Source organism: Sander vitreus, chromosome 3 (genome assembly GCF_031162955.1).
Source record: "Sander vitreus isolate 19-12246 chromosome 3, sanVit1, whole genome shotgun sequence".
Classification (NCBI taxonomy): Eukaryota; Metazoa; Chordata; class Actinopteri; order Perciformes; family Percidae; genus Sander; species Sander vitreus.
Genome location: NC_135857.1, coordinates 26233484 through 26246605, shown reverse-complemented (window position 1 = coordinate 26246605; position 13122 = coordinate 26233484). Strand labels below are relative to the sequence as shown.

The window sequence follows — 13122 nt, the reverse complement described above, 5'->3', positions numbered from 1 at the left end:
GAATCTGGTGGTCAGTGTTTATTTGCTCTATCTCTCTCTTCTTTCTGAGAGGAACAAGAGCCATGTTGGAGACGCAGCATGAGGGCTGAGGGTACATCCTTCTTCTTCCTCTTCACCTCATCCCTCTATCCCTCCATCCCCCATCTCCCATCTCTTTCCTGCATCTCATAAGGATTCCATTGAGGAGAGAAGATGTCTTGTTGATGTTTAATAATGCAAGCAAGCCAGATGCAAATGAACCAGAGACCAACCCAGAGAGATCAAACTGGGACAGCCAGTAAGATGTCCATGGCAAATGCACCAATGCTTATGGACTCATAATGAAACAATAAAGCATATGTTTTAACACTGTTTTATACTGTCTATGTTTAACAAACATACATGTGATTGATTTGCAATCAACACACATTAACTCAGACATAAGTCCTTAGCATGCTTGCATGTAAGGAAAAACTACAGTAAAAAAGAATCAAGGATTACAAAACAGGATGCTTGACACTGACATTAAATTGTAATCATTTATAAATTGAGTCTGGTGACCATCATTCCATGTTAAATTAATCTCACATCAAGAAAGCGGCTCCACTTCATGATCCACAATATTTTTTTGCATTACTTTCATTTTAATATATTCTCCCACCGAACAGATAATATGCAGTTGATAACCATCTAATCCTATAACATTCAGGAATGACATAATCAATGCAATTCATTTACAAAAACGTATAATAGATTGTTTTGTTTAGCTATAGCTATATCAGAGGATGTGTATGTGTTGTTACAAAAGGCACAGAATAAAGTTCAATTCAATGGGTGCACCCTTGGAATATTATCTTTATACAGCAGAGGTTGATTCCCTTAAAAAAATAAGCCAGTGTATAGGATAACTTAGTAAAAGAAATTAAGTTGTGGGGGAATTTGCATTTTAATAATAATAGCTAGTTGAAAAATAAAAATGGTTTAAACAATGCAACTAGTACTACCAATACTAGCCTACAACTGCTACTATACTACTACTACTACTACTAAATCTAATAATAATAACAACAATATTGGTATTAGTAACCTATTTTTTATAACATTGTGTATTCTAGTAGAGTGGTTATTTTAATGATTATGATTAGACTATTATATTGTATGAGAGGACATTGCATTATGATTTAAATTAATAAGGATAGGCAAATGATAATAATAATAATAATAATAATAATAATAATAATAATAATAATAATAATAATAATAATAGCCTACATTAAAAACAGAAATGCAGCTGTCTCGACAGTTTTTCTGGTCCTACCATGTTGCCAGAGCCTGCCTAAAGCCTCTCCAGCCCGGGTGGTTGTTCTCCGGTCCCGACCTGACCCGGCGGATCCGTCCGCCGCATTCCACCCGCACGAGCTATCATAAACATCCTAGTCCTAGACCTGCGAGGGCAGGAAGTGCGCGAGGACAGGAATTCCATTCTTTCAAATTACATTACGGCCCGTTGCAATGATGGCTCTTCAGTTTATTTTACCACACGTAAGCCGCGCGTTGGGAGGTTAGGGGAACGGAGGCCTGTGATTGTGACAACAGATAGGCCTATAGACAAGCCTTATCACTAAAATATAGGATATATTGTTTCATATAGGCCTGGGATATATGAAGATAGCCTACATGTTACATGAATGCAAATTAATTTGTCAGTAGTGCGTGTCTAAGAGTGTGGGGCGGCCTGTTGGATCTTTTTATTGGAGCGTTTATTCGAGAGATGTTGAAAGACTTTTAGAGGATGTAGGCTATATTTATCTAAGAACAAAACACTGACTCTGTAGCCTTCTCAGTCGCTGGAGTGCTTGCCCTGTCTCAGTCATCTCATGCAGCCCCAACACTTTATCACGAGGACTTTACACTGTTATGCAAACATGTTAAATAAATAAAGTCAAATGAATTAAAAAATAATAATAACAGGCCAATAATAACTGTACGTCGTGTGTTTTTGCTCACATGCAGGGCTGCTTTTTAAAATGATCTTTTTTGTGAGAGGCCTATTGTAAACTACTGTATGTGGTTCAGAACAACCGTTTCCTATTGTTTTTGTTTACGTCTGAATAGGCTGTCAATGGCAAAGGTGTTGATGCCGATTTTTTCTTCATGGTGAAAATAAATCAGAAATTGCCAGAATTTTGAGAAACCATGTGTCAAAAACAAACTTTCGGTGCAGAGCAAATTTCCCCCATCAGAGCCTATTTCACACTAAGCAAATATGTTAGTAGGCCTATGCATTGTAGCCATACGTTACTTTTATGTTGTTATTTATTTTGTTTTATTTATTAGTAGGCCTATAGGCATGTTTGTTTATGTGTTTGTTTATTGCCTATCAAAGCCCCTGCCTACGAAAATAGGCTATACTATCAAATTAACATTCCTCAGCGCCTCACTGAAGCTTACAACCAGTTCAAGTTTCAGGGTCCTTGTTTTATTTACGGACTGTCGACATGCTAGTTTTCAGCTTTGTTGTGACGTGACGCGCGTGACTGCGGCTGCTCACATCCGAACACGTTACAGGTAGTAATGGAGGCGGGGGCATTGCAAGACTTAAAACGTTAACCTGAAGAGAAAATCTGCCTTTAAATTGTCAAGTAGCCTATGTCCATTTGCAATAGAGAGAAACAATTATTTAGCTTAAAGTCAAAATACCTGGTAGTCTGACAACCTAGACTTTGGAATAACCTTACAGGCTCCCTGTTATAGGGACATTTCTGGCTACTAAGCATTTCAGCTATAGCTAGATCATAACAGTGTTTTATGGTGATGTAGCCTACGGAGAGAACCAAATTGATATTGTCTATTTGCCTAAATGATGAATACAATATAGGCTACCTTCAAGCTATAGCCTCAGGCTTAAACAATTTGACTTTCTTATTTTTCATATTCTTATTCCTATTTTCATATATTTCTTTAAAGGTTTTAGTAGTTCAATGCAAACTGACAAAATATCCATGTTAAACAGATAGGCCTATGACAAATTTAAACTAAATGTCACTTTGAAAGGTCTTCCCTCAAAAGTGTGTTTGGTGATTTCTACTTCTATGTTTATACAAGTGCAGAAGAGGGGAACGAGAGACCACAAACTTTCTCTTGAACAATAAAAGAAGACTAAACAACTCCCGAAATCACGAGGTAAACCTAAACACTAGCGGGCTATGATACAAAGGGGGGTCTGTTTGGTGGTCTCTGCTTTTTTTTTGTGACAAACTTACACACACAACTTCACCATATTTCTATCGATTTGTGCGTCCCGTGTACAGTCAATTACATTTAGCACCAAAATGAAGAAGGAAAAAAAACAGGTCGTTATCAACTCTCTTTCCTTACACGACACAGTTATTTTTCACACTGGTGTCCTCTGTCATAAAACAAGCAACAGGCTGCAACAGGCTATCCATTTATAAATATTAATAGTATTGGGTAAAAACTATTTTAATCATTGTATTGATCTGCACATTAATACGTGGGTTTATCTCTTGCTGTGTTATTTGATAGCTGTACTAATTAACATATTGAATGATGTCATGTTTAAACTAAGCCAAATACTTATGCAGAGGCATAACAGTGGTGTTGAGATTATCGGGAAATTCTCTCCGTCTTAAACATGTGAAAAAGACATTGAAACAAGAAATAACAACGCGCTGTAACGCTTGAAACTGTGAGTCTGTGGTAATTGCACGATGAGAGATGGTTGGCTCTCACCGCGGTTCAGCTGCTGTGGCCAGGCTGCAGACTGGCTATAGGGTGATGACACACATGCCAATGCTGTTCCACCTGCACACACTCCCAGAGCACGGAAATACACTCCCGGAGAAAGCCGAGGGGACCCTCATGGGTGGCCAGAGAAATGTATACCACTCGTTGCACTTCCCTGTCTATGTGAACTAATTAAGCAGCACTATCTATCCAGGTTTTCTCAGAGCTGTGTGTTGTTTTTGTGTGTGTGTGTGTGTGTGTGTGTGTGTGTGTGTGTGTGTGTGTGTGTGTGTGTGTGTGTGTGTGTGTGTGTGTGTCTTTGGTCTGAGATGAGGGAGTAATTTGACAGAGCTCAGTCAAATATATGCATGGCTATAGTTTGACTAAAGTTGTTTGGCACGGATTTTATTGAAACAACCGTTTCTCCAAAAGGCACAAAATTGAACATATGAAATATGATTGTGCAATGGGAAACAAATAAAAAAAAAATATATATATATATATATATAAAGATAGCTATTTGTTTATGTATTTCTTTTTATATTGGTTCTTGCAAGTATTTCATTTTCGGCGGTATTGTGCACGAAAATATCCCAAACTCATTTGACCAACATTTCTGTCTCTCTTTCTTTCTTTTCTGATATGCTTTTGCTTCCTAGCCCAAAAAGCAAAACAAAAGATAAATGTCTGAGCCTTTTATGCAAATGAAATTATACAGTCCATTCCACCACTGGATGTTTCTCAGTGATTTTTATCCTATTTGAATGCAAATATAGCCTGGTTTAATGTCCAGTGAGCTATTTTTGACCCGAGTGCAATAAAACGTATTTTAACATATTTAGAAGAGGCGATTATTTTTTCATTCACAGTAACTACCGGAGGCGGAACTCAAATACGCACAAATCACGACGCACAACGTCTCTTTAGGGAGTGCATTGGAGCAAAAGCAGCCTGTCAGTGGACCTGAAAAAAAAGAGAGGAAAGGGCTGGGCTTACTGACTCACAAACCACAACTTGGGTTGCGCCTCCATCAGAGACCAGTTTAGCAAAATCCCCGTTGAAGAGAGAGGAAGGTCTGGTGCATGTCACCTACTGAGCCGAAAAAATAAAGATTTCTCTGTGAGCAGTTTGGAAGACAGCTTTCAATTCGCCGTGCATCCCGAGGTTCTGCAGCACGTCGTTTTTCTCATCGAGGTTACGACCACCATTAAAAGGTTTGCTTTTAGGCATTTGGATTGGACTTGTTTTGTTTTGGTGTGCGCAATGATGGCCACTTACCAAAACCCGGAGGATGACGCAATGACTTTAATGATCCACGACACTAACACGACCAAGGAGAAGGAGCGACCTAAAGAAGAGCCGGTCCAGGACAAAGTCCCGGAGAAGCCGGATCCGTCCCAGAAACCACCGTACTCCTATGTCGCTCTCATTGCCATGGCCATTCGGGAGAGCACAGAGAAGCGCCTCACTTTGTCCGGTATTTACCAGTATATAATAACGAAGTTTCCCTTCTATGAGAAAAACAAAAAAGGTTGGCAGAACAGTATCAGACACAACCTGAGTCTCAACGAATGCTTCATTAAAGTTCCGCGGGAGGGCGGGGGGGAGAGAAAGGGGAATTACTGGACACTCGACCCAGCCTGTGAGGACATGTTTGAGAAGGGGAACTACAGGAGACGCCGCAGGATGAAGCGGCCGTTTAGACCTCCACCGACGCACTTCCAGCCGGGGAAGTCCTTGTTTGGAGGAGACGGCTACGGCTACCTGTCCCCACCCAAGTACCTGCAGTCTAGCTTCATGAACAACTCTTGGTCGCTAGGCCAGCCGCCGACTCCGATGTCCTACACGTCGTGTCAAATGGCCAGCGGCAACGTGGGTTCAGTTAACGTGAAGGGACTGTCAGCCCCCTCATCTTATAACCCCTACTCCCGGGTGCAGAGCATGGCGCTCCCCAGCATGGTGAACTCTTACAACGGCATGAGTCACCATCACCATCCCGCGCATCCCCACCATGCCCAGCAGCTGAGCCCGGCCACCGCGGCACCACCTCCGGTCTCCTCCAGTAACGGAGCGGGCCTTCAGTTCGCCTGCTCCCGCCAGCCGGCGGAGCTCTCGATGATGCACTGCTCTTACTGGGAACACGAGACCAAACACTCGGCGTTACACACGAGGATTGATATTTAAAGTTTACCAAATGGCCTGCAAAATGAGGACTCTGAGAGTGAGAGTTAATTCCTGTGATTTCAAAACAGAACCAATAGTATTTTGAAGAGACTAATCTGACGAGCTGTTTGGGTCCAGTTGACATGAATGCCAAAGGGGAGGTATGCGCGAGTTGAGAAAGTTTTACAAAATGGAATAGGGAGGTAAAGAAGTCATCAGGACACATCAGGTAGTACAACCTCTGGGAGCCATTTCGTGCGCCTGTATTACACTTGGACTGATGGCCATAACTCGGTATTGTAGTCATAATTGTTATGCCTATAAAAAGATTTTCATTTGCACGGGGATAGACATCGCTGACATTGCTTCAGCTGTGTGTTATTGGTATGCGTAATGACTTTTCTCAACTTTACGCACGGCTTATCCAAATATTGCCGAATATACGTGAATCTAAGATGCCCTAATTAAGTCAGTAATTTAATATGTAATTGAATCAAAGTTCAATTTGGCACTCTTCGTAACTTGCTCTGAGCAAGGCCTGCATGTCGAAACTTCACTTCCTGTCATGGTTGTGAACTTTGTTGGGTTAACAGGTGAAAGTGAGGGTAGAGATCCACCAGACTGCCAACAATACAATTCAGGGTTTTTCATATTTCTTGATCCCACATGTATGTATAACATAATTTCCAATATGACTCCAGCCAGTGCCAGGATTTGTTATTCTTTCTGATTATTATTATTATTATTTTTTTAGAAACGTGATTAGCTATATTGTCTCATTCATGTTGGGGCCATGTTTCATTTTAATTAGCACTTTTCCCTCTTTTCCAGGTTTGTGAATTTCTTAATAAACTTGTATTTCTTAAAGTAATACAGTGGTCATGAAGCAATCTGTTTTATGCTCTAGACTGTGATAACCACTGTTGGCACTAGACAATCAGCAAGCAACAATAAAGAACTCTGTGAAGGTAACGCAGCATAAAAGTAGGCTACTATATTGTTAACATAAATCAGTTTGTTCAGAAATGCAAAGCATATATAATCTTAGGTAGGCCATTGTGCAGCGTTATGAGTTTTGGCATTACACTTATTCCACTGTTTATCGCGTATAATGTATGATATTCAGCCATTTTGTCTCTTGGAAAATGTATACATATGAATATATAGCCTATATTTATTCAATTGCTCATTTATCGCAATTTATGCCAATCTATTTAGGGCCAATGTATACCACTTGTGTGAACATCAAAATACAGATATAAATAGAACTTCTTATCTATACTAATAAATCGGTAATAATACAAATAATAATAATAGTAATTTACAGTGTCAATGATAATAATGTCCCACAGCGACTGATGTCTGTTTGACTAGAATATTTAATATGTTCTGTGTAAATGTATTTAGGCTGTTACTGCTCAACCGCTCTACAAAAATACGCAGTAGGCCTACGCATCATTTTATTAGTATTTCATGTGGCCCTGCTAAGGTTTCTATTTAATATTGAATTTAATTTGTATTGAATATAATTTACAAATTATACCACGTCAGTAGAATAATGGCGATGCATAGAGGACCGTTATCGGGTATATATTATTTTATAATATTTTTGATGGCTTAATTCCACGACAAGAGAAACAAAAACAGATCTGATCAAATGCGAAGAATTCCTCCCCAAGTCTTTGCGTTTGCGTTGGATGTGTGATCATGAACAAGAATTTAAGAGGTTACCATCATTTTTCCTAAATGTAATTTTCATCTAAATGGCAACAGCAAATCAGCAGCTGCAGCATAATAATAATAATAATAATAATAATAATAATAATAATAATAATAACCTTTAAGTATCACGATGAAGTTGGCAGTATTTTATAGGATTAGTTAAGTTTTTCCTTTTTTCAACTGTGAGGGCTGCCAACAATAAAACTAATAACACCAACGCAGTTAACGTGTCGACTGAATAATACTGTACAGAATCATTTAAGAAATCGGCAATGCGTACAGGCATAGTCATAATAATCCTTTTAAAGTTCGCAAAATGTGACATCACACAGGAAGAACAATTAATGCAATGCAATGCAAATATTGACGTGTGTTGCCAGAGTGTCCTCTCTGGGGGATAAAGTATAAATTCAGACAGACAGCTCCTCCTTCTTTGTTGTGTTTTACTGTTGAATTACTGTAGAGACGCGTTCCCGCGAGCCCCAGAAGAGGGCCAGCTATAGCCTTGATGTTGACGAGTGAAACGCCTTAATACCCCGTCCCTCCTATAATCACTATCATATTTTGACTTTGACTTTTAAGGGCGTCTCACTAGAATGAGTTTACTGTTTTGACATCACATTTTAGATTGTGGGATCAGACGTATTTGGCGCAGGAGTTCACGCTGAAGCCCAGTCAGAGTCTACCGACACGACTAGGAGGTGTACCACACGTTCACCTCGATCCTCCCTCTGTGCTGTCAATACAGGCTCATCATCCACCCACAAAAACACACACGCACACACACACACACCCTTGCATGTCAATGATCCAACGAATTAAAACAATGGTGGAATATTGATGACTTTGCAATAACCTATTTTTTATGTCTTTTTTCAGAATTCCATTATTACATTTTGTAATATATTACAATAATGGGATTCTGAAAATAATTTGTGTGTGTGTGTGTGTGTGTGTGTGTGTGTGTGTGTGTGTGTGTGTGTGTGTGTGTGTGTGTGTGTGTGTGTGTGTGTGTGTAACCTTAGTTGTAGCTAATGCCGCTATCATCATAAGTAGGCTATGGTACATGATTGTGGGTCAATCAATTAGTGTGCGTTGGTTAGAATTAGTCAAGGGTTGTTTGGACAATAAACACCATTTGAAAGGTATTTAAAGATTTTTTTTTTTTTAAGTTTACCATCTATAAACGGCTCGATTGAAATTCAGTATGCATTCATAAGGAACAACCGTGTTGTAAGGAAACAGGAAAACGGCTCGTATTATTAAAACTGCAATAATTGACTAAGCGTTTTTTAACACCGATATTTTGTGTGTCAGCTAGCCTACAATTTTGTTGACCCATTTTTCCATAGCCTATAATTTAAAAAATGACAGGTAAAGTCATTTTCAGCAAAACAATAAAACACTAATCTTTATATCAGTCCATTTTCTTTTTACAAAATATAATAAAATACAATTTATTTTTGCTGAAGTCCGTATAATAAGCTACACATATATTTGTATAACTTTATATCAGACATGCAACAGACATGGAGGTGCATGGTATTTTGCTGACTGGTATTTTAAGGACGGTAACTCAATGAGAGAGCATTTTCACTCTATCACTTGCAGACAAATTCTGCATGCGACCATAATCGTACTGCTAAAATGGGAAGTGTGGATCGTTATATTACTAGGCTATGAGTTAAATAGTTGACCATATAGGCTAAACTGTGTCAGCGCTATGTCTCCAGCAGCCAGCCGTCGGGATGAATGGGCACAACAAGCTCTTTCGTACGTCGTGTGCCTATTAACATGTATGCAGTAATAGAAACATGAAATGAAGATGCCATCAGCTTCTGGACTACTCAACCATCGCGGTCCCATGTCAGAGAAACACTGACACTTGTTGATCCTCCTGTGTGCAGAGGGAGCTGAAATGTAGCTGTGTATATTCTCTGCTTCCTCACATTAATGTTTTGTAAACAATAAGGAGATAAGAGCGCGTTTAAAAGGCAAGAGTATTCTAAACACTCCTCCAAAAATAACAAATACAAGTGTTTTTTTCAAGAAATTGTGTTTCGGCGAGTGTAACTAACCTTTAGGCTATACTTAAACTAAGATCCAAAGATTGATTTAATGATTTTCATGTTCGGCGTAATAGCCTACATCAGTAAACACATATTCCCTAATTGATTAATTTAATGCTTTTTCTTTGTTGTTTGACAATAAAGTTGAATTCATTGATATATAGTCTCAGAAACTTGTATTAGTATATATGCCTACATATATCAGCGGTTGTTTCCCTACATAGGTTATAATAGCTATAATAGGCTACATAATTCGTGGTTGTAGATTTTAAAGTGTATTTGTTTTTATCTTGCTTTTAGTTTTTTTTTTCTGGAAAAGGGGTCTTTTACATTGTCCCCATAACATGATACCCATGCAATATCGTACCTTTGCAACACATGCGTTACAAGTAACACACCTAGCCTAATTACACATACACTTTTTGTGTCAAACCTTGAGCCCACATCTCCTCTGCATAGGCCATACACTAAGTATATCTGTGTGGACTCGGGTGCGGCAGGTGTGCATTTGTGCAGAAAGGTTGGCAGTTCAGCCGGTCGGCCGGGAACAATGGGCCTGCATACAGGATGTCTCAGGGGCTGACAGAGATAAGGCCAGCCGAGGTTCATGGCTCCATCAGGCCTGCTTTAGAATATAGTCTTCTTTTACACTGATATGTCAGCTTGGATGTGTAGTTTCATTTAGGAAATATATTATATTGTACCTTATATGTAACTAGCCTACCACTGACGAAATTAATTAGTTCTTAAATATAAAATATTTGAATTAATTGAACTTGTGTCAGGCCGTTTCACTGTTCCATTAGAAACAGACTATAAACATAAAGTTGAAAAAATAAAAAAAGACTATACCCTTTGTAGAAATAGTTGTTATTAGTAATAAGGATATAATAATAGTAGGCTACATGTCTGTATAATTCAGATGTTCGAACATTTAGTTTAGCATGACATTTTTGTGAGTTATACCTTAAACAAGAAACATTATAAACTAGTTTTCGATATATTAACCTGTAGGCTATTACCTAATATTAGGCCTATAAGTGTAGCATCATATGCAACTGCAGCTCTCTCACTTACAACTATGGAATAGTAACCTGAGTGTTGAATACAGATACATTTCATAGGCGATGAATAAATGTTTGATAATTCTTAATTATTTCTGCAGGAGGTGAAAAGGTTTAGCGTAATGTGCGATTTTGCTTCCAATCGTCTTTTCCGCTGAGCGCACTGAATAACCGTGATTATAATCAACAAGACGAATGAGGTCAACTCATTGTAGAAGGAACACATTTGACCCTCGCTTGTGTCACACACACACACACACACACACACACACACACACACACACACACACGCACGCACGCACGCACTGACGCACACACGCAAGAGCGTACCTGGACTTGTTCCGGTTATGACAGCTTGTATGCTCCACGGGGCACCGGCGATGCGACCCAGCCGGTCAAGTCACACGCAGGTTGCAGGTTTCCCAATGCCTGCACACAATTGAATTCCTGGCATTCTCGCTAATGTTTGAGATTGAAGAGCAACAGTTTCCACTTAGAAGCGGCGCACATCACCCCAAACCCATTGAAAAGGAGAGTGGGGGTCACCACTGTTTGGTATACATCTGCTCCAAACAGGAAAATATGCAAAGATTTGATTCGCACAAAATCCGGCAATTGTTCAAATCAGCACGAGTTTTTTTTTTCTTACTCTCTTGTTGGAGCAAAACTACTAGACGTTTCATTCTATCTGGGCTATTTCTATGACATTACTCAATAGAGCTGTTTATTTTCAGAACGCGTCCTCTGGTGAATCTCCAATGTAATCAACTTGTCGCGGTGATCTACGTGATGTTTTCAGTGACTGCTGATTTCTATCTTAATGACAACCCTGCGAAACAATAGGTAACATGCAAAAATTCTTTAATTTGCCAAAAGAATTGTGTCGATACACTGCCACGGTTTATAAATAGGAACCGCATGCGTTTGTTAACAGGACCTCTGGTCAACAGAGGTTCATCAAATGTCTAGAAATACCGTGTCTATAAATACACACCAGCGTCATCTATTCAAGGAAAAGATGAACTGTCAACTATTCACAGAGAAAAATCATCACGCACTGACCTCTGTTTACCCTCCAGCCACTCAAATGTCACATATGTAGCCTACATGCTATCAGTCTGTCCAAATGACTGAGCTTCAGAGGAGAAATGTTGGGTTTGGGAATACATTTACATTGGGCTACATACAATAACTGCACTTTGGAGGTTTACTAAAATGCAAATATATATATATATATATATATATATATAATTTTTTTTTCCATTTCACATTTATGATCAATTCTCTGGACCGGGAAAATAAACTCCATCCAGAAACTCACTTCAAACAAACAGGTTTTTATAATGGGACATCACCTCCACCTGGTTATGTGCCAACAGACCTGTTTGAACAGAGAAAATGAGCCAGCCAACATTTACCAGCATTAGACTGATGTTCATTTCTGCTGTGGATGTGGCGGAACTGGCCAGCTTATACTGTAAAGGGAAATGCGATAAAATGTTTCCGTTCACTTGATTATGAGCAGCAAATTGCTTTGTCGGGATTAAAATGGCAGGACTTTTCCCATCGTGGACTGATGGAGTCTATTTTTAAACCCCTTTCCTTTCTCGCCCCTCTAAAAACTTCCGCAGGGTTGGCAACAAGAAGCTATTAGGATAACTCTTGTCCTGTTAACATTACAATTAATCAAAGATGAAACCAAATTCCCACAGGGATCATTAAGGGCCAGCACCTGTTCTTCTGATACTGTAGGATATATAATAAATGAGTACAACTTCTCGGTCAGACTTGACTGACCTCTGGGGACAGTGTGATAGAATCACTGCAAGCCAGTTATACATCAGCTCACTATCAGTAATAGAAATATGACCTCATTCGGATATGAATGACCCTGAGCTTATTTCACAACCAAAACAATTCCAAAATGCCTCCTTATTTATACTATCAATATTTCCTAAAATTTCATAACAGTGCAATGCATCACTATTAGGATACAAATTGCATGAGAGGTGATGCACAAGCCTTATGACACATTCTTCAATTACATTAAGAGATGATTCAGTCAATTGCTGGCTGTAATTGCAATAGCTCTCCATCAAATGTGTATTCCACTGTAATGTTATTTTTTTGAGGTCATAAATAAGGTTTGTGAAATAAGGCTCTCTGTATTGACTAATACATACACATGCAAAACAGGAAGTTGGCCTAAGGCCTGACACTCGCCCCGCCTTTATGTACATGCCAACCCCAGGCCCAGGTCAGATCTCAGACACTGCAATCCAATTTCAGTCATAGTTCTTTCAAGCAATTACATACCTCTTGGCAAGACCTCATAATTAAACAAATGATGATATTTTGATATCCATAATTACACGCAT

At 39.1% G+C, this 13122-nt stretch overlaps 1 protein-coding gene across 1 annotated transcript; it reads left to right on the top strand.

The window, feature by feature from the left end:
- Positions 1 to 4737: 4737 nt before the first annotated feature.
- foxl2a (forkhead box L2a) lies at positions 4738 to 6760 on the top strand. Its single transcript, XM_078246723.1, has one exon. It carries the CDS (start codon positions 4990 to 4992, stop codon positions 5908 to 5910), a length of 921 nt encoding a protein of 306 aa, XP_078102849.1. The 5' UTR covers positions 4738 to 4989; the 3' UTR covers positions 5911 to 6760.
- The last annotated feature ends 6362 nt before the right edge of the window (positions 6761 to 13122 follow it).